At 40.8% G+C, this 22,153-nt stretch overlaps 1 protein-coding gene across 1 annotated transcript in view; it reads right to left on the bottom strand.

The window, feature by feature from the left end:
* Positions 1–21,778: 21,778 nt before the first annotated feature.
* Positions 21,779–22,153, bottom strand: part of LOC141133992 (hepatitis A virus cellular receptor 1 homolog) — a 42,822-nt gene continuing 42,447 nt past the window's right edge. Inside the window, exons 4-5 of the mRNA XM_073623588.1 lie at positions 22,034–22,107; positions 21,779–21,928 (exon numbers count right to left, since the gene is read on the bottom strand). Of these exons, the coding sequence (XP_073479689.1) occupies positions 21,779–21,928; positions 22,034–22,107 (224 nt within the window). The remainder of the gene's footprint in view (positions 21,929–22,033; positions 22,108–22,153) is intronic.

Genomic DNA, 22,153 nt, shown 5'->3' on the forward strand with positions numbered 1-22,153 from the left:
GTTCAGATGGGGGGAAATCACCCCTGGAAAAGCCAAATTTGGAAGATGCACACCAATTTACGAATGTCAACATGTGCTATCTGCCATCAGGGGGGATCAAGGGACGTGTTTTGGGGGAGAAAGCCTTTCCTCAATGCGACTTTATAATTGAGAAAGGTGTTGCACCCCCAAAACGCGTCCATTGATCTCCCGTGATGGCAGATAGCACATGTTGGCACACTGTGTGCATCCTCCAAATTTGGCTTTTCTAAACATTTTAAAAATTTTTGGAAGATTGGACCACATTAATAAAACAGGTGATTTTGTGGGGTTTAAATTCGCCCCAAAACATCAATGATGCTATTATTTTTTTTAATAACATCACTGATTTGGTTCTGGATGTTTTGCAATTGGAGATTACACCCCATGATCTCCCCGATAAGTATCTGGGCACTTTCTGAAGTAAAGCGTTCAGGATCCCTCACATCACGATCACCTAAAAAGAGATAAAGAACAAAAAAAAGGTCTCAAAAATCTGCCACCATCCATCTCTTTTACCTGAGCCTGTGGTCGCAGACACTCACCTGTTGTGGTGCCAATCTCCACCACGTCTTCTTCTTCCTCCTGCTCTTCTTCTTCGTTTGGGGGTATTTCACCTTCTTCCATAGGTGGGGGGTCTGTGGTCTCCTCGGATGAGGGCTGTCCTCCGAGTCTTTTCTCCCCTATGTAAAACAAAAATGGTATAATTAGCACACAGATATTTGATGGCAGAACTAGAAATAGGAAACATTGCTTGGAAGTGGGGTACAATTGTCTATTTTAGCAGAGTTCCAAGATGTATATTTTTTTTATTGCCCTTTGTCAAGCTGCAATACTTTACATGTTTGGTACAAGCTTCACAGATGTAGCCCCCCCTATAGTATACACTGGAGCACCTGTGTGCCCCCCTAATAAAAATGGTGTTCTTGTGTCCCACACTAGTGCTCCAGTGTCCAGATGTGAAAACAGCTGCTCAGTGTCCTCTCTTTACAAACAATCTAGTTGTCATTTCATTCTAGTAACAAACCCATCTACACAAACAAATCTTTGGCATCCAAGTAGGCCCCAAAAAATGTGTGAAAATGCATATGGCCTAAACAATGGTGTTCTAGAGGCCGAAATAAAAATGTTTGATACGAACGAATAATGGGCCCATGAACATTAAAGTTGCCCTTTTAAACGTTACAATTAATAAAAGCATATGGAGCAGAACGAACGTAACGTAATAAAGACAGAAAGAATAGGAACACAGCACAACTACTTACTTTTTTGCAGCACTCTCCGGATCTTTCGGTACTGCTCTGGCTCTCTCAACTTCAGGTCCGACCACCGCTTCCTGAGCTGATCTTTAGACCTTCGTACCCCGAAATTCCACTCTAGACTCCTGACCACTTTACCAATGATTTTTGCCTTTCGGATGTTGGGGTTGGGGTAAGGCCCATATTTTCCGTCATAGTCGGACTTCCTCATGATGTGTACCATCTCCAACATCTCCCCAAACGACATATTTGTGGCCTTAAAACGTCTCCTTCTGGATCGGGACGTGCCTGGATCCGGCCTTTCCTCCTCCTCCTCCTCGTTGCTATAATTAGCATGCACCTGCTGTAACTCTGCCATCATGCTCTTCACCCACTGCGCCGAACGAAAAGGGGCGGGGAATACACTAGAAAGAACGTCAGGGGCGGGCGGAGTTACACGCATGCGCAGTGTGTATAAAGCGTAACACGCGTGCGTATTACGTACGATCTGTGAGCGGAGGAAGGAGCATTGGACGCGCCGATCGTAAGAACGAAGGTAAGAGACAAACTTGTGCCTATACTGCTTCTAGATTGAAGCCTATATTGTAACAAGATTAGGAGAGTTTTGTCTAACATTAGGCTTTGTCTTGTGTTGTGTCTTGCAGTGAACATGGATATCTTAATGAGAGATACTGACTTCATGTCACTATTCATTGATATGCTAAGTGAGCTGCCCTGTCTGTGGGAGATTACCCACCCCCATTTCAAGAACCAAGCAAAGAGGAAGGCAGCACTGGAGCAATTGTGTGAAATTGTGAAGCAGGTGATCCCCACGGCAGACATCACTTATTTAAAGATTTTCATTGGTGGCCTGAGGAGCACATATCTGAGGGAGCGCAAGAAAGTCCAGGATTCGCAGAGATCCGGAGCAGCAGATGACATCTATGTCCCCAGGATGTTGTACTACGACAGGCTGCATTTTATGGCAGGCCAGACTGAACCCAGGCCATCCCTCTCCAGTCTTCCTTCCACGCTTCCTTCCCCCCCGGCTGAGGCTTCGGACGCCCAACCTGGGCCTTCCAGGCCACATGTGGAGGAGCCCAGATTGAGCCAGGTATAGCATTCCTCTAAATATTTCTGCTTGTCCAATCAATGATGTTAACTAGATGTTAGTTTGGAGTACTAATTTAGGATTGTGATTGATGATGCAAAACATTACAACCATGTCCCTTTTTCATACACAGGGAAGTCTCAGCCAGGAGGTGGCCGGGCCGAGCCGGCTGGCTGATCTGCAGGTCCCTCCACCCCCCCTGAAAAGAGAAAGTGGCAGTAGAACGAGTGCCCTAGAGGAGGCGGCTATCAGATTCTTTTGGAGGGCTACAGAGGTCCTGGGAGCACCCCACACCATGCAGGAGAATATTGCTGCATTCATAGCATATAAAATGCAGAGGATGGAGGAGGGCCAAAAAGCCATGTGTGAGGCATTCATATCAGAGGCTCTGGAGAAAGGTATGAGGGGCCAAATTACACCTCACACACAGCTTTGGGATGGTCCTCCTCCTCCTCCTCCCTCTCCTCCAGGTCCTACTCCTCCTCCCTCTCCTCCAGGTCCTCCTCCTCCTCCCTCTCCTCCAGGTCCTCCCAGTCCTCCTCCAGGTCCTCCCAGTCCTCCTCCAGGTCCCCCCAGTCCTCCTCCTCCTCCAGGTCCTACTCCTCCTCCTGCCACATCTCCAACTGCACAGCCACAGCCCGGAAGGAAGTGTGAAAGGAAGACCAGACAGTGATTGCCCTTGGTCCAGTCTGGTCAGCCAAAAAATGCAGCCTCTTGTGGTACCACAGCCTGGGGACACAGATGTCATCTGCTGCTATCCGAATCTCTGCGAATCCCGGACCAGACTGCCCTCCCTTACATATGGACTCCTCAGGCCACCAATTTTGATGTTGAAGAATTGATGTCTGCCGTGGGGGTCCCAGGCTTTGCTAATTTCTCCTGTTGATCCAGTGTTGCCTTCCTCTTTGTTTGGTTCTGATCCCTTAATAAAGGAATTTTGGTTTGAATTATACTCTCCTATGTGTTTTACTTCAAAAATGACAGTTTGTTTGTGAGGATTCAGGTACATTTCAAATATACAATGTGAAATGAACAAGGGACACCAACAACAAACAATCTCCTTGAGATTAAATATTAAAAGATATCAATGGTGTTGGGGTAACTTGCCACACAAAACACACACAAAAATATTCTGGAGTAAAAATAAAAATAACATTGAACAAAGATCAGCTTTGGAAAAAATCCAAACATTAAAGAAAAATAAAGGCTTAAAAACAAAATAAAAAAAACATAAAAAATATAAAACTGTCAGATGTGACAACTAATAACAATATATTGAGGGAATCCCACTAAAAAAACACAAATAAAAGTTTGTGAGAAGTGTGTGTGAATATGAGCAGCAAAACTACTTAATTCTTGTCACATTATAAAGAAGAAGAGAGTGCGCTGTATTAAACCATTTTTTACATTGCAGCGTGACGAAAGTGCTGTATCCATTGCGAACGCTAAGTTTACCAGAACGAGCTGTCCCGTGTCGGAATTTCTTCTGAGCATGCGTGGCACTTTGTGCGTCGGAACAGGCCACACACGGTCGGAATTGACGCGATCGGATTTTGTTGTCGGAAAATTTTATCTCCTGCTGTCCAACTTTGTGTGTAGGAAAATCCGATGGAAAATGTCCGATGGCGCCCACACACGGTCGGAATTTCCGACAACACGCTCCGATCGGACATTGTCCATCGGAAAATCCGACCGTGTGTACGGGGCATATATGTAGACGGTTGGGCAATTCAGATTGCAGTGGAGCAAAAATTACAGTTTATGGAGGAAACTATGGTCAATATTATTATATCCCAGATCCAGAACTAAATAGAACCCTTTATAGTACAAATTGCTCACAGTTTCCAATATGTGAAAATATCGGTTTCCTGAGATTCCATGTTATTGCTTCCAGTTTTTTAGGAGCAGGCATACCGTCCATACGTAGAGGGTTATATTATATATGTGGAAATAAAGCTTACGCCTGGCTTCCTACTAATGTTACAGGTACATGTTATATTGGGAAGTTAGTACCTGCTTTGGCTGTTCGCAAAGATACAGTGCGACCAGATCAAAGTCCAGAATACCCTTTAGTGTTCAAAAGAGAGCTGTTCACTGAAGGTGACATGGCATGGTCATGGTTCCCTTCCTGGGCAGGATGGGGAATTGAAGCAATGAAAAGACTAAATAATTACACTAGAATTGTAGATGAGATTATTAACCTTACTACCACTGATATAGGTTTATTAAATGAAGAAATGGCTCAGCTTAAAAAAGTAGTATTCGAGCACAGATTAACGCTAAATTATCTCACTGCAGCTCAAGGTGGGATGTGTAAGATATTTCGCACTGACTGTTGTATATACATTTCTGATAATGAGGACATTATTAAAGGACATCTTGCTAAGATAAGAGAACTACAGAATAAGGCCAGAGATATTGCTAAAGATGGATGGAACCCCTTTCAGGGTTTAGGAGGTTTTGGTGATTTTTTATATGGCATAGCAACATGGTTACAGAAACTAGGCGCTTACATTGTGATGTTCCTATTTCTCATGTTTGTTATTTACTTCCTCATCAGGCTATGCCTCTGTGTGACTACCCGCTGTACCAACAAATGTACCACCAGCCCTGATGAACCCATTATTGTGAGAAAGCTAGGAGAGAGCTGAACAGGACGCCGTCTCTCTGCGCCAATGTAACAGGAGTTACCAGCAATCGGCTGAATGTAACGCGGAGAAGAATGGTGTCAAATAAACAAAAGGGGGGAAATGACATGGACATTCATTGTACTGTTCATTTAAGCACAAGAGAATCCATTTTGTTCTCACTGTTGAAATGTGTTCTGTAACCTTCACCTAACACACAGACACTTCTCCTACTAAACGCTCTCTACTCCCCCCTCCCTTTTCAAGGTTTTACTTTTGCAATTGTTCTATTCGCTAGCTTTTAATAATATATTTCTATTTGTTAGCTTTTAATAACATATTGCTATTTGTTACTTTTTAATAACATCTCACACCACCCCTTTCTTATCTATGTATAAAATAACATGTAATAATAAATTTTTGATCGAACGGACATTTTAAACACAGTGATTGAGTCCTGTGAATCTGTTCCTGCAGCTGCAGTATTAACTTTGTTTTAGAGTCCCAATCAGAAATCAGTCATATCAGGGGTATGGCCCCAGGTTGAAGGTCAATTGCGCAATCATATGGCCGGTGTGGAGGCAAACTACCGGCTTGACCTTTGTCAAAGACATTGCTAAAATCGCGGTACTCCTCTGGCAGGGAGGAGAGTGAAGAGGTGCACAGAACCTTGGCTACCTTCTGGAAGCATGTCTCACTGCATTGTGGTGACCAGGAGAGAACCTCAGCACGGAGCCAATCAAAAGGGGGGTTGTGCCTCTGTAACCAAGGACAACCAATAACCAGCAGGAACTTAGGTGAGAAAATAACTTGGAATTGGATTATCTCATGGTGAAGAGCCCCTACAGCCATAGACACCGAACCGTCTCATGAGTCACGTGGGCAGGCTGTAGAGGTCTCCCGTCAAGAGTCTCAGAGGCAAGTGGAGTGTCACACAACTGCAGCGGAGTGCTTCGATACAAAGGCAGAGTTCTTCAATACAAAGGCAGCATTAATGAACAAGCCTGCAGCCCCAGAGTTGATTAGAGCCTGTATCTTGATGGATGACTCAGCCCAAGAAAGGGTAACCGTAGTCGGCAACAGTTCTCGTACTCTGTTCGATGGACATGGGGCACTTAGCAGCAGAAGTGGAGCATGCGGGAACATCAAATACCCTTTTAAACGAAGCCACAAACTCAGGGTAGCACAGGACAACAGGTTTTTGCGTCTCCCATAGAGGGTTTGCCCAGGCCAAGGCTCTCTCAGAAAGCAAAGATATCAAAAAAACCTACTTTGCTTCTGTCCGTGGGAAACACCTGGGGCAGCATCTCAAAGTATATCTCAATCTGGTTGAGAAACCCTCTGCATTGGATTGGAACGCCCCCAAATTGCTGGGGAAGCGGAGTGGAACCAGACATACCTCTTATAAAGGTAACACTCAAGGCGGGTGCCTGCACAGAGACTGGCGCAGCAGCAGGGTCGGCCTGCAGCATAGGTTGTACCGGGGTGGCCACAGTGGGAGATTCCAGGTGAGCTGTGCGACTCAGGAGCGTTTGTAACGCCATGGCAAACTGATCCATGTGGTGATCCAGTTCATTCAATCTTGAAAAAATATTACCAACAAGTGGATTGACTGCATCTTCTGAATTCATGGCCTTCGCCTACTGTCAGAAACCATGAAATCAGACTGAGACAGAAGTACAGTTAAATCACACTTGTTTATTAATAAGAGTAAAAAGAACAAACGTAGTCAAAACATAGCCAGGGTTCAGTAACTGGAACGAATAGTCAGCCAAGCCAGAAGTCAGGGATCAAAGTAGTGGAACAGCAAGCAGGATCTGGAGCCAGAAGGGATGTCAGCAAAGCCAGTCTTTAACCACCTGCCGAACCAGGCCATAGCCAAAAGATGACTACAGCACGGTCAGCTTATTCTGGGAGGGCGTCCAAGCACTTGTGTGCATGTTATCAGGCCAAAATCACCAGGGTATGTAAACTTTTGATCAGGGTCATTTGGGTAGTTTCTGTTGCCATTATGATTTAACCACTGCAGCCCCGGAAGGTTTTACCCCCTTCCTGACCAGAGCACTTTTAACAATTTGGCACTGCGTCGCTTTACCTGGTAATTGCACGGTCATGCAATGCTGTACCCAAACTAAATTTGCGTCCATTTTTCCCACAAATAGAGCTTTCTTTTGGTGTTATTTGATCACCTCTGTGGTTTTTATTTTTTGCGCTATACACAAAAAAATAGCGACAATTTTGAAAAAAAAAATATTTTTTACTTTTTGCTATAATAAATATCCCCAAAAATGTTTTTAAAAAACAAATTTCTTCATCAGTTTAGGCCAATATATATTCTTCTACATATTTTTGGTAAAAAAAATCACAATGAGCGTATATTGATTGGTTTGCGCAAAAGTTATAGCGTCTACAAACTAGGGGAAAGATGTATGGCATTTTTAAGGCATTTTTATTATTATTTTTTTTTTTACTAGTAATGGCGGTGATCTGCGATTTTTAGCAGTATTGCGACGAACAGATCGGATACCTTTGACACATTTTTGGGGCCATTGACATTTATACAGCGATCAGGGGGCAATCAAGGGGTTAAATGTGTGTTCCCTTAGTGTGTTCTAACTGTATGGGGATATGACTGAGTAGGCGAGGAGACATATCGCTGTTCCTACTTACTAGGAACAAATGACATGTCTCCTCTCCTCTGACAGCACAGGCATTTGTGTGTTTCCATATGGGGCACCTTGCGCAGCCTGTCAAAAGCTAAATACAGAGCGGCCACTTTAGACCCCTTTTACACTGAGGCGTTTTTCGGGCACTACAGCGCTAAAAATAGTACCTGTAAAGCACCTGAAAAAAGCCTCAGCTGCAAACCCAGTGTGAAAGCCCGAGTGCTTTGACACTGGGGCTCTGCGCTGGCAGGGCATCACAAAAAGTCCTGCCAGTAGCGTCTTTGCAGCGCTGTAGGAGCAGTGAATACACCGCTCCTACACCACTCCTCCACTGCTCCTGCCCATTGAAAACAATGGGGCAGCGCCATTATATTGCTGGCAAAGCGCCGCTGCAGCGGTGTTTTGTGGGCGGATTTAACCCCTTTTTATTCACTAGCGGGGGGTTAAAACTGCCCCGCTAGCGGGCTGAATAGCGCTGCTAAAACGCCGGTAAAGCGGCGCTAAGAATAGCGTCGCTTTACCGCTGACGCCCGGGGTGGCTCAGTGTGAAAGGGGTCTTAAATACAAGTTGACACACTCTGTTTGCAGCAGAGAGGTTGAGCTCACAGTGCCTCTCCTCACTTCTTGTCAGAGGCACTGAGCTCAATGAACAGCTTGGAGTCTTTGACCAATGGTAAAGTACCATTGGTCCCAGCTGTCCATTAAAAATGCTGCAGTGGAGGCATGCCTCTCACTGCAGTGTCATAGAAGGGGTATGTGTCTAAAAGACAAATTCTCCCTTTCAGCCCAGCCCTCTTAACTACAAGGAAAAAACATGTGTTTATGGGTATAAGATTTACTTCTATTTACTGTGAAATTACTGGTTGGAAGTTATAACTTCAAACTTCAGTAATTTGTCCGTTAAGCCACCTGCTTGAGTACAGATTTTGAAAATATAGTAAATTACCTTAACCACTTGCTTACTGGGCACCTAAACCCCTCTCCTGCCCAGACCAATTTTCAGCTTTTAGTGCTATCATTCTTTGAATGACAATTGCGCAGTCATACAACACTGTACCCAAATTAAGTTTTTATAATTTTTTTCCCACAGATAGAGCCTTTCTTTTGGTGGTATTTGATCACCTCTGGGTTTTTTATTTTAAAAAGACAAAATTAAAAAAAAAAAAATACAAAACCATTTTATATTTTGTTAATAAATTTTGAAAACAGGTCATTTTTCTCCTTCATTGATGTACGCTGATGAGGCTACACTGATGGGCACTGATAGGCTGCACTGATGGACACCAATAGGCTGCATTGATGGGCACTGATAAGGTGACATTGATGGGCTCTGATAAGGTGGCACTGATGGGCACTAATAGGCGGCACTGGTGGGCACTGATGAGGTGGCACTGGTGGGCACTGATAGGTGGCGCTGATGGGCGGCAGTGATGAGCACTGATCAGCACTGGTAGGTGACACTGATAGGCAGCACTGCTAGGTGGCACTGATGAGGTACTGATTGGCACCACTCGTGGGCATTGATAGGTGGCACTCGTGGGCATTGATAGGTGGCACTGATTGGTGGGCACTGTGGAAACTGATTGGTGGGCACTGATTGGTGGCAATGTCAGGCGGTACTGGCGGGCACATATATATATATATATATATGAGGCGGCTTCGCTTCTTCCTCTTCGGGACCAATGTCCCTTCAACAGAAGCCGGTAATCGGCTTTTTATTCTCCTCGCGCTGTCAGCATGAGAAGAAAAAAAAAAAGATTACCGATCTTCTGTTTACATCACGTGATCAGCTGTCACACGGTAATTAAACGCTTTTTTTGGGGGAAAAAAACAATTTCATGAATGAAAAAAAAAAACACTAGCGTTAGCCCGATTTTTTTTGTATAATGTGAAAGATGATGTTACACCGAGTAAGTAGATACCTAACATGTCACACTTTAAAATTGCACACACTTGTGGAATTGTGTCAAACTTCAGTACTTATAAATCTCCATACGTGACGCTTTAAAACGCTTTAAAATTTTTTACAGGTTACATGTTTAGAGTTACAGAGGAGGTCTAGTGCTAGAATGATTGCTCTCACTCTAACGATCGCGGCGTATGTAACCTGTGTGTATCTGGCTTTGATACTAGCCAGTGCCTCACCAGCCACTAAGCTCACCGCACGTCACTGCCCAAATGACCCCTTTTTGGAAAGTAGACAGTCCAACGTATTTAGTAAGAGGCATGACAAGTTTTTTGAAGTTGTCATTTTTTGTAAAAAATTTTAGAAAATTAAGAAATTAAAAAAATGTTTCACAATTCTTTTTTTTACATACTGTCACCAGTGCAGTACAGCATCATCATATAACTGGTGTGGTGGTGATAACGGACACTGACTGGTGACAGTATGTGGAAAAAAAATATGTATTAATTTTTTTTAAATGTAGAAAAAAAGTTATTACATTTTTTTTCTTTTTTTTAACACACCTTGACCAGAGCAATACAGTGTTACCATAGTACTACTACTACTCTGGGGAAGTGATCAGGATTTTTATTTTACACACTATGATTGCTTATAGCAGTGAATTACATTGGTATAAGCAACCATTTTTACTGAATGAAGTAGATTTATTCAGTGTGCATTGTTGTGATTAGATGTGATTGGTCATAGTTAATCACATGGTATAGATTGGGTGTGATTGGCCCTGTCTGTACCATGTGATCACTTTGACCAATCACAGCTAGCAACACAATTGTACACAATGAATGGAATGAATCAAAACCATTTCGTTGTGTACAGTTGTCATGTTATCCGCTGGCAGCGGGCCGTTACACTGATCAGTCATCATATGATATCCACCCGGAGCGACAAAGGTCCCCTATTTGACAATAGGTTGGGCGGGAAGTAATTAATATAAAGGGGGTGTTTTGTATTTTTTGTAAAAAAAACAATAGTGTACTAAAGCGCTGATATGGTGTGTAATAAATCAATAAGGAAATAACTAAATAATCAAGCCGCAACCATGTAAAAGTGCTCTGACACCACTATAGTGAATTTAAAAAACTAAATTTATAGTGCGCTAAAAATGAACTTCCTAATGATAATTATATAAATACAAAAAAAAGTGTAGTGTTAGGTGATATAGGCAGATATCAAGGAGACAGAAAAAAAGCACATAAGCCAACCCTTAATATAAACTGAGATCATTCATCAGAATTAGGGTATACTGCAGTCCTCTGAGATTTATATGCAAAAGACCAAAGTCCATGAAAAAGCAAAGCAATTCCAAGATGTTTATTCAATCATTGTCAGTGGTCTGCAACAGTAGGATCCTCCTCTGCTAATTCCCCACACTATAATTCTCAATTCCTCCAGTGGTAAATTTCATTCATGCAATCAAAGAAAACATCATTGCGCAATGAAACGAAAAACTGTCTATGACCAAAAAATAACATTTGAAAAAAATAATTTTTTGCAGTCAAATAAATATGAAATATTGCATGGGCAAATCTCATGTTCACAATAAAGTGAAACTTCAGGCAACCTTTTTCTTTCCAGTTCTGGTTAGCATGGGGAAGGGCTAAAATGCTTGTCAGGTTTTAATTGCCGTGTGTCTTTACTGTGGAGATTCCCACTCACTTACTGCCCCAGGCACACAACAGGAAAGAAAAGGGAATCAGCTCAAAGTAAAGAGAAATGTCTTCTAAAGCAGTTTTCACAGCAACATGTGTTCCCATTGGAAGATTTCCCCTCTTCACAGGAATGGACGTCTATGGCAATAATAAGATCTGACAAGCCCCAAACTGTGTGGAGGGAAGGGAGAGTTGTAGTAAACACAGTGCCACCCTCATTTCTCCAAAATTTGCAAGATGAAAACAATCTGATTATTATCTAATGTTTGTACTAGGCATTCATCAGAGGTAGAACATTTGGAAAACAAAACAACCAGTTTAGGACACATTGGGGTTGATTTCCTAAGACCCCTTTCACACCAAGCCGCCCATAGCGTCGGCGGTAAAACGTCGCTATTTTTAGCGGCGTTTTACCTTCGGATTTGCGGCGCATTTCGGCCGCTAGCGGGGGGCTTTTACCCCCCGCTAGCGGTCAAGAAAGGGTTAAAACTGCCCACAATGCGCCGCAAGAGCAGCGTTTTGCCGGCGGTATCACAGCGCTGCCCCATTGATTTCAATGGGGAGCAGCGGTGGAGGAGTGGTAAACAGACCGCTCCAAAGAAGCTGCTGGCAGGACTGACGTCCTGCCAGCGCACCGCTCCAGTGTGAAAGCCCTCGGGCTTTCACACTGGAAACAATGGAGCAGCTGTTGGAGGGTGGATTGCAGGCGCTATTTTTAACGCTATATCGCCTGCATAACGCCCTCGGTGTGAAAGTGGTCTAAAGGTAAATCCACTCTGCACTACAAGTGCACTTAGAAGTGCAGTCACTGTAGCTCTGAGGGGAAGATCTGAAATGAGGCGAAGCTCTGCTGATTTTATTATCCAATCATGTGCAAGCTAAATTTTTTTTTATTTTCCTTGCATGTCCCCCTCAGATACAAAGCAGGTCGGCTAGTAAGGAATGCAGCAGGTTCCTACACATAGAAACTCTATACCTAATCCATAATTCCTGCTGTGATGGAGTTACATGCATAAAACCTTATTACTCAAATGTATCCAAAAATAACAGGGGTCTGCAAATGTCTGTTTTGTAATATCCTTTCTGTATTTTCGTGCACCGTATTTCCTTGTCAAAAGAAGTTTATTGAGTATACAATGTTATAAAGATACATAAAGTAAGTTTACAAGGATCTATAAAGTAAGCTCATTGTTTTACAGTAGGGTTTATATAGGTAAATATCATGAAATTTCAAATATTAAACATTGGGTTCACGTAAACCTAAATTAAAGATATATATCATTTCCTTAGTTACTTTTGTAGGTATTTAAATGATTTATACCTACTATACATATTGTTTACAAGTAGAGTGTATATAGGTCAAATAAATTCTGATAATGAGCTTTAATCGTAAGGTGTAGAAAAGGAAAGAGAAAGAAGAAAAAGGGTTGAAAGGTAGAGGTATGGTCCACAAGGTTGTCCCGCTCGTCAGTTTATTATTCTTTTTAGTTCTCTTTGAAGCCTTAGAATGGGTGTCTCTGTAAGTCATTTAATCTGTTACCATGGCAACAGGACAGAGTCATTGAAGTTTGACAGGAACTGTTGTTTTATCCAAGGATGCCAAAGTTTTTCAAATTTTGGAATTTGATTTTGATCGATGGCTACCATCTTAGCATGGGACATTGTATTATTCATTCTGTGAATTGTTTCTGCTAGTACCAATGTAGGAGATTTCCATGCCTTGGCCACTGTTTGTTTTGCAGCCGTTATTAGTTGGATCATAAGTTTGAATTGAGAGAGTGTTAACCATTCCGGTTTTAGATTAAGTAAAGTTAAATATGGATCTGGTTGTATTATTTTTTTTAATATTTTAGATGCAATCACGAAGACTTCCTTCCAGAAGGTTTGGATTACTGGGCACGTCCACCATATGTGTAAATATGTGCCTATTTCTGGGCATCCTCGAAAACAAAGAGCTGAGGTATTAGGTGAATATTTTGCCACTCTAGCGCTTACAAGGTACCAGCGAGTTAGGACTTTATAATTTGTCTCCAGTGCTAAGATGTTGGGTGAGGATGACTTAGATGTGAGCCATATGTTAGACCAGTCCGTGTCTTCTAAAGTTCGTCCCAGGTCCTCCTCCCACCTCTGAACGTAAGAGGGTCTATTAAGATTTGCTACTCCATATAATTGATTATAAAGTAATGAAATTGTACCTTTAGCAAATGGATCTTTTGTACAGATTGATTCAAAAATGGATAATTGGGATAATGGTGTATCCCCCTTTAGGAATGGTGTATAGAAATTTTTGATTTGGAGATATCTGAATATCTCAGAGTTTGGTAGATCATATTTTTCTCTAAGCGATGGGAATGAAAGGAATGATTTAGATGCTATGAAGTCATTTAGTGTCTGAATGCCTGATGTTGTCCAAGCTTTAAAAGAATTTGGGTAGATCCATGCCGGATAAAAGGCCGGATTTCTGATAAAAGAAAGGAGAGGATTGTGTGGAGATTGTAACTGATATTTGGTTTTTAGTTTATCCCAGAGAGATAAGAAGTGTTTAGTTATGGGATTATGAATTTTAAAGCGGTCTTTAGGATCAAGCCATAATAAATTTGATATTAATAGAGGGTCATTTTCTGAAGCCTCTATAAATACTCATAATGGGATTTCCTGTTTTGCATGGTATTTGGACAGACTGGCCAAATGTGCTGCTCTGTAGTAGTTAGTAAAATTAGGGTATCCCAGGCCTCCTTTATTTTTGGGAAGATGTAGTGTGTGTATAGGTATACGTGGTTTAGAAGAGCCCCATATAAACGAAGTTGCTCTTTTTTGTACTATTCTCAAAAAATAGGAAGTAATTGGAATAGGGAGGACTCTGAATAGATAAAGCAATTTGGGTAGAATAGTCATTTTGATTGCATTAATCTTCCCTATCCAGGATAAAGGAAGTTGCGACCATTGTTTTATTAGATTTGTGATCTGTCTTAATACAGGAGGATAATTGGTTGAGAATAAGTCAGAATGAGATGCTGTTAAATGAATTCCAAGATATGGGATTGATTTTTCTGCCCATGTGAATGGGAGTGCAGCCCTAGCCGGGATCAATTCCATGTTTGTGAGTGAAATATTAAGCACTAGGCATTTCTTAGGATTAATCATAAGGCCGGATAGGGCTGCAAATCCATCAAGAGCTGGTATTAAGTTAGGACCAGAGACCTGTGGTGATGATAGAAAAAGTAATATATCGTCTGCAAATATACATAATTTGTGTGTAATACCTCCTATTTCAATGCCAGTTATAGTTTGGTTTGTTCTGATGTATTGGGCCATGGGTTCGAGTATAAGGGCAAATAATAAGGGAGATAATGGGCAACCCTGTCGGGTACCTCTTTCGATATTAAAGGCTTCAGATTTGTATCCAGCATATTTTATATAGGCTTTGGGTTTATTATATAATGCTTTGATCCATGTTAAAAAGTGGGGTCCAAAACCCCATTTTTGTAATGAATATTGCATATATTGCCAGGATACTGTGTCAAATGCCCTCTTAATATCGAGAGATAGAAAACATAAAGGGATTTTCCGTTTTTTAGCAATATGTGCCAATAACACTGCCCTGCGTATATTATCGCCTGCCTGTCTATTTGGCATGAAGCCTACTTGATCTCTATGTATTAATTTTCCTATAATGCTATTGAGGCGTTTTGCTATTATTTTTGCTAATAATTTAATATCGAGGTTTAACAGAGAGATAGGCCGATAATTCACACAGGAAGTATCATCAGAAAGGGGTTTTGGGATCATACAAACAATTGCCATTAGTGTTTCTTGCCGAAAAGAATGTCCATCTAGAAGTTTGTTAAAAGTTTCAGTGAGAATGGGAGAGAGTATTTCTGAGAATGTTTTATAGTATAAAGCCGAGTAGCCGTCTGGGCCTGGTCTTTTGTTAAGTTTTAGGTCTTTTATGGCGTTAGCAACTTCATCTATAGTTATAGGCTCATCCAAACTGCTTTTTTGATTCTGAGATAACTCAGGTAAGGTTATTTTTGAGAAGAAGGATTCAGCCTCTGTAGGATTAAATTCATTGTTTGTCTTGTATAAAGTTGCAAGATGTGAGTGAAATTTATGGACTATTTTAACTGGATTACAAGTGTAAACATTTTTTGATAATTTCAAACGTATTGGTTTGAAAGATTTGTTAGTTGAATTTAATGCCCGAGCCAAATATGTACCTGGTTTGTTTGTATTCATGTAGAAATTGTGTTTGGAGCGTTTGAGGGATTTATCAACTGACTCAGTGAGAAATAGATCGTATTCCAATCTAGATTTTTCCAGATGAGATTTTGTACTCTGAGATGGATTATCTTGAAATGATATGTAGGCTGCATTAAAATTGAGTTCTAGTTTTTTTGCTAGATTTTTGCGTTCCCGTTTAAATAGTGCCATTTGTCTTTGTATTGTACCACGCAAGACAGGCTTATGAGCTTCCCATAGTGTTATTGGGGAAATGTCTGTTGTATTATTAATTGATATGTATTCCTTTAAAGCTTGTTCAATGGCCATCTGATGTAGTGGGTGTTTGAGCATTATGTCCGGTAAGTACCACGTTGGGTCATGCGCTTTTGGTATGGCTGAGGCTATAGTAGTGTATACTGCATTATGGTCAGACCACGGAATCGGAATTATATCTGATGCAATAATTTCTGGTATCATTCTTATTGTTAGAAAAATATGATCTATTCTGGTGAAGGTTTGATGAGGGTGCGAGAAATAAGTGAACTTCTTTTTCATTGGGTTACTTTCTCTCCATGAATCTACCAGATTGTATTTGGAAAGAAGTTGAGAAAAAGGTAATCTAGAGGTTATTTTGGATGGTGTAAAAGGTGATTTATCTAGAAATGGGAGGAGGACCTGGTTCGAATCCCCACACATTATCACTGTTCCTATTTTGTGTGTATTAATCACTTGTAATATATGTGAGAGGAATGGTGTAGGTTGTTTGTTAGGAGCGTAGTAGGAAATCACTGTGATTGCTGTATCCATTATATAACCCATGAGTATCAGGTATCTACCTTCTGGGTCTTTAATTTCTGATGATAAGGTGAATGGTGTGGATCGGTGAAATGCAATTAGAGTTCCCCTTTGCTTGGTACAGGCAGAAGCCGTGTAAATTTGTTGATAAAAAGGAGAAATATATTTTGGAGTAGAATCTTTGGTGAAGTGTGTTTCTTGGAGGCATACTATGTGAGCCTTCTTGTTATGGAAAGTACGGAAGGCTTTGGTCCTTTTTTGAGGGACATTTATTCCCTGAACATTCAGGGAAAGTATATTCAGTGGTGCCATGGCAATAGATCAAATAGTTTTGACTTACTTTTTGTTATGCAGAGCTGACTGCGCAGATCAACCTGTGTGGACTGAAGAGATGAATAGATAGAAAAGAAACCAGTGAATTCTGGAGTAAAGAGTAAACAAAAAACATATGAGATTAGAAGATACATTGTATAAATTATTTTTTGCAAGTAATCACAATTTACCCGTGAAAGAGAATAAATATCTCTCTCAGGGGAATAAGTGCCTTCGTCACACTCCCACATAATATGGTTGGGAGAATGAGGAGGGCTAATGGGGGTACACGGATCTTCCGCTTACAGGAGAGAAGTGCTATGTCAAAAGACATCAAAATGATGTTTCATTAATTGGAGTGCAGAATATAGTTTTTGTTGAAATTATTTATTCCAGGGTGGTTGTATATGGTTAGTCTTGCCCTAGGCTAAATAATTCAGTTAGAAAGGTACTGTTAATAACTTTGGTATTGATGAAGATAGTTTGAATTATTTTGGGATTTTAACCCTTTTAGAGTAAACAATTACATATTTTATTCATATGTAACTGTTTAGATATGTTAACTCATAAAATAGAGGTTGTATTGCTTCAGATTAGAATAAACAAAAACATAATTCTAGGAACTAGTTAGGTAATAATATATTTGTTTTAAGAAAAGAAAGAAAAAGCTTCCATTACTTCTGGATTATTGAATATATTTGTCCTAAAAAGTAATAAATCTATTGTTATTACTTGATAATATATAACTGAACAAGAATTTCCTTATTTCACTTATATATTCTAAGGCTATATGAATCAGAAGTAATAAGAAATATAACTGGAATGTAACATGATACCACACAGTGTGTGACTATCAGAATGCAGTTACATTCAGTTATAAATATAGGTTTTTTATAGAGAACCATCTCTTAGTATAATAAATGAAGAGATATCAGGAATTAGGATGTCAGTCCATTGAATCTTCTTGGTCCATGGATGATGTGGCATAACGGCCTCTTTTGTGAGAATGATGATTCCCATTTTGTTCTGAAATTTTCTGGGTGCTGCCTGAAGGTGAAGATGATGCCATTCTTCTGTGTGTGGGAGTGTTGCTGCTTGTGGGTTCTGTCAGATTTAATTTTAAAAGGGTTTGTTGTAGTTCATCTGCTGATCTGCTTCTGTAAATTGTACCTTGGTAGTTAAATCTGACTGAAAAGGGGAAGCCCCATTGATACATAATGTTGTGGCGTTGCAGTTCCATTAGTTGGGGTTTCATGGATCGTCTTTTAGTAATAGTAAGTTGGGATAGGTCAGCAAAAATTTGATAATTGTGTCCTTGAAAATTAAGTTCCTTTTTTTCTCTTGCAGCAATTCGTATTTGTTCTTTTGTTCTGTAATAATGAAATTTTGTGATTATATCACGTGGGGGTCCATCTTTCTTTTTGGCTGTGAGGGCTCTGTGTACTCTGTCCAGTTCTAAACGTTCAATAGGGATATCTGGCTTTAGTTCTTGTAATAGAGCAGTAATAGTAGATTGCAGGTCTGTCACAGTTTCAGGTATTCCCCTTATGCGCAAGTTTGAACGTCTGGCTCTATTTTCGTAATCTTCGAGCTTAGTTTGAAGTATTAAATTCTCTTTTTTTAATTGTTCCAATTCTGTTATATTTTCTTGGGTTGTAATTTCAATTTCATCCATTTTTATTTCTAAGGCTGCGGTGCGGTTTCCCAGCTCTCTTATTTCTTTGGTTAGGCTTTTTGTTATTTGGTCTGAGGTTTGTTTTAAAGCCTTATGAAGCATCTTTTCAAATTGTAATAATATTACTAGGGATACTGAGGAGGCTTGTGGAGAAGTTTGTGAGAGGATTTGTTCTGTATCTGACTCAAATGGAGAGTCTTGCTGTGACATTTTCTGTCTGTGAGAGCGCCCTGATGCTGTATCTTGTGAGGTGACTGGAGCTGCTTCAGCTGCAGTGAGTGCCTGTGAGCTCTTTGTGAGGTGATTTTTATTTCTGCCACGGCTTCCTCCCAGTACCATATTTCCTGCCCAAACTTTCACAGTTTGTTCCCTGGGGCAAAAAGGTTCAAATGGATACCTTTTGAGCCTGCAGGCTCCGCTTTGTCCTTCTCTTCTCTCCTCAGCGGTGTGGAGCTCTAACAATGCATGTCTGCTCTGCTAGGCTCCGCCTCCTGCCCCCTTCTCGTGCACCGTATTTCCATTCTTTTCATTAAAGCTATATCTAAAAATGAGTAATCTGAATTAGACATTAAAGTGGTTGTAAAGGCAGAAGGTTTTTTATTCCTTTGCATTCTATGCATCAAGACAAAAAGCCTTCTGTGTGCATCAGCCCCCCCTAATACTTACCTGAGATCCCTCTAGAACCATCGATGTTGCAGGAGTGTCTCAACTGCACGGGTTGCCCTCCTCATTGACTGAGACAGCAGCATGGCGCCATTGGCTCCCGTTGCTGTCAATCAAAGTCATTCAGCCAATGAGGAGAGAAAAGGGGGTGGGCCGGACCTGAATGGACACAGGGAGCTGTGACTTGGCTCAAGTTCCCCCATTGTAAGTTGCTTGATGTGAGGGCACTCAACAGATGGGATGGGCCAGGAATGCCGAAGAGGGACCCGAGAAGAAGAGGATCTGGGCTGCTCTGTGCAAAACCATTACAGAGCAGGTAAGTATAACATATTTGTTATTTTTAACTACAAGAAAACAAGACTTTACAGGAGGTCCGTGAGTCGGCTCGCGGGTCCCGCAGACTTGATCGCTGCGGGGATACCTGCGATCACCTTACGGAGAGGAAGAACGGGGAGATGCTAATGTAAACAAGCATCTCCCCCTTCTGCCTAGTGACAGTGTCACTGATCTCTGCTCCCTGTGATCGGGAGCAGAGATCAGTGACATGTCACACGTAGCCATGCCCCCCCACAGTTAGAAACACTCCCCAGGACATACTTAACCCTTACACTGCCCCCTAGTGGTTAACCCCTTCACTGCCAGTGTCATTTACACAGGAATCAGTGTATTTGTATAGCACTGATTGCTGTATAAATGACAATGGTCCCAAAAATGTGTCAAAATGTCCGATGTGTCTGCCATAATGTCGCAGTCATGATAAAAATCGCTGATCGCCGCCATTACTAGTAAAAAAAAAATTATCAATAAAAATGCCATAAAACTATCCCCTATTTTGTAGACGCTATAACTTTTGCACAAACCAATCAACAAACGCTTATTGCGATTTTTTTTTTTTACCAAAAATATGTAGAAGAATACATATTGGCCTAAACTGAGGGAAAAAAATGTTTTTTTAAATATTTTTTGGGGATATTTATTATAGCAAAAAGTAAAAAATATTGCGTTTTTTTCAAAATTGTTGCTATTTTTTTGTTTATAGCGCAAAAAATAAAAACTGCAGAGGTGATCAAATGCCACCAAAAGAAAGCTCTATTTGTGGGAAAAAAAGGACGTCAATTTAATTTGGGTGCCACGTCGTACGACCGCGCAATTGTCAGTTAAAGCGACGCAGTGCCGAATCGCAAAAAACGCACTGGTCAGGAAGGGGGTAAATTCTTCTGGGGCTGAAGTGGTTAAGGGATAAGTTCACTTTTTTAAAAAAAAAAAGAAATTTTTTTTTAAAAAAGTAGAAAAGATTGTTTTTTTTTTCAAAATCTTCACTTATATCTCAAAAAATAAAAAACTCAGTGGTGAATAAATACCACCAGAAGAAAGCTTTATTTGTGTGAACAAAATGATAAAAATATAATTTGGGTACAGTGTAGCATGATTGAGTAATTGTCATTCAAAATGCGAGAGCACGGAAAGCTGAAAATTGGTCTGGTTAGGAAGGTGGTGAAGGTGCTCAGGATTGGTGGAAAAGGTGAAAAGGTCAGAATTGCTGTTATTTCTCCGAAAGCATCTTTACTCAAATTAATAGGAATAAAAGCTGTTTTGTACCAGAAAAGAGTTGCAACAGTAAATGCTGTGTTTCTATTAACTGCTTGTCGTCTGCCCTATAGCAGTTTAAGGGCACTTTCACACAGAGGCGGGGGGGGGGGGGCGTCGGCGGTAAAGCGGCACTAGTTTTAACGGCGCTTTACCGTTGTTTTAGTTGCACTTTTCGGCCGTTAGGCGCTAGTTGGACGCTTTTAACCCCCACTAGCGGCCGATAAAGAGTTAAAAGCACCCACAATTTCAATGGCAGGGGCAGTTTAGGAGCGCTGTACACAGGAGAGGAGCTTTACAGGCGCTATGCAGGTGCTATTTTTAGCACTAAAATGCCTGTAAAGCGCCTCAGTGTGAAAGTGGCCTTACTGCTACAGGGCAGCAGCCGTGAGCCGGATCACGTATATACACTGTGATAACACACAGCGGAAAGCGATCAGCGTATTCTGGGTACTCAATGTCCGCCGGCACTCCCCGATTGTCAGGCAAAGACACAGAACTGTGATCTGCCTATGTAAACAAGGCAGATCGCTGTTCTGACAGGGGGGAAGGGATGGAGTTTGTGTCCCTGCAAAGCAGGGAATAAATTCAATCTCTTCCGCTAGTAAAAGCACCTCCCACAATTCACATAAAAACTGGCTAGGCACACAGTTAACCCTTTGATCGCCCCTGATGTTAAACCCTTCCCACCCTGTGTCATTAGTACAGTGACAGTGCATATTTTTAGCACTGATCACTGTATTAGTGTCACTTGTTCCTCAAAAAGTGTGAATTCATTTTAGAATGTCTGCCGCAATATTGCAGTCCTGCTTTAAGTCACTAATTGCCACCTTTACTAATAAAAAAATGAATAAATAAAAATAACCCATAGTTTGTAGACGCTATAACTTTTGCGCAAACCAATTAATATACTCTTATTAGGATTTTTTTACTAAAAATATGTAGCAGAATACATGTTGACCTAAACTGATAAGGAAATCAGATATTTACAATTTTTTTATTGGATATGTTTTATAGCGGAAAGTAAAAAATATTGTTTTTATTCAAAATTGTGGGTCTTTTTTTGTTTATAGTGCAAAAAATAAAAAACGCAAAGGTGTTTAAATACCACCAAAAAAAGCAGCACATATATGCAACAAAAGAATAAAAATAAGGTTAAAATAGTAATTTATGAAAATAAACATGGCATTTTAGTCAATGGAACACAGTGCTATAGAAAACTAAACACCATCCAGTTATCCAGTGCTATATCAGCTTGCTGAATCAGGAATTACAGTTGTACTTACACATTTGTATACTATTACAGCTGTAAATGGTATTGCTATCATTGTAAGGATGTGTAGTAGGATATGTAACACCATTTTGATACTCTGGGCCTCAGCATTTGGTGGTGGGGTTATCTGAAATTATACAAATAGCACACTTCTGTATTATAGGAAGAACTGGACAGATGTAATCTTGAGAAACTAGAAGAAAATGAAAGTTTGCTCTTGAATACAATTTACCTTCACTGGAGTCATGGAAGTCAGGGTGGTATAGGAAGAATCGTCAGAATTTTCATTGTCATTGTCGTCATTTTCTAAAAACATGAAGACAGCAAAACAGTGAATTGTATACAGCTGCAT

The sequence above is a fragment of the Aquarana catesbeiana genome, linkage group LG03 (genome assembly GCF_042186555.1).
Source record: "Aquarana catesbeiana isolate 2022-GZ linkage group LG03, ASM4218655v1, whole genome shotgun sequence".
Classification (NCBI taxonomy): domain Eukaryota; kingdom Metazoa; phylum Chordata; class Amphibia; order Anura; family Ranidae; genus Aquarana; species Aquarana catesbeiana.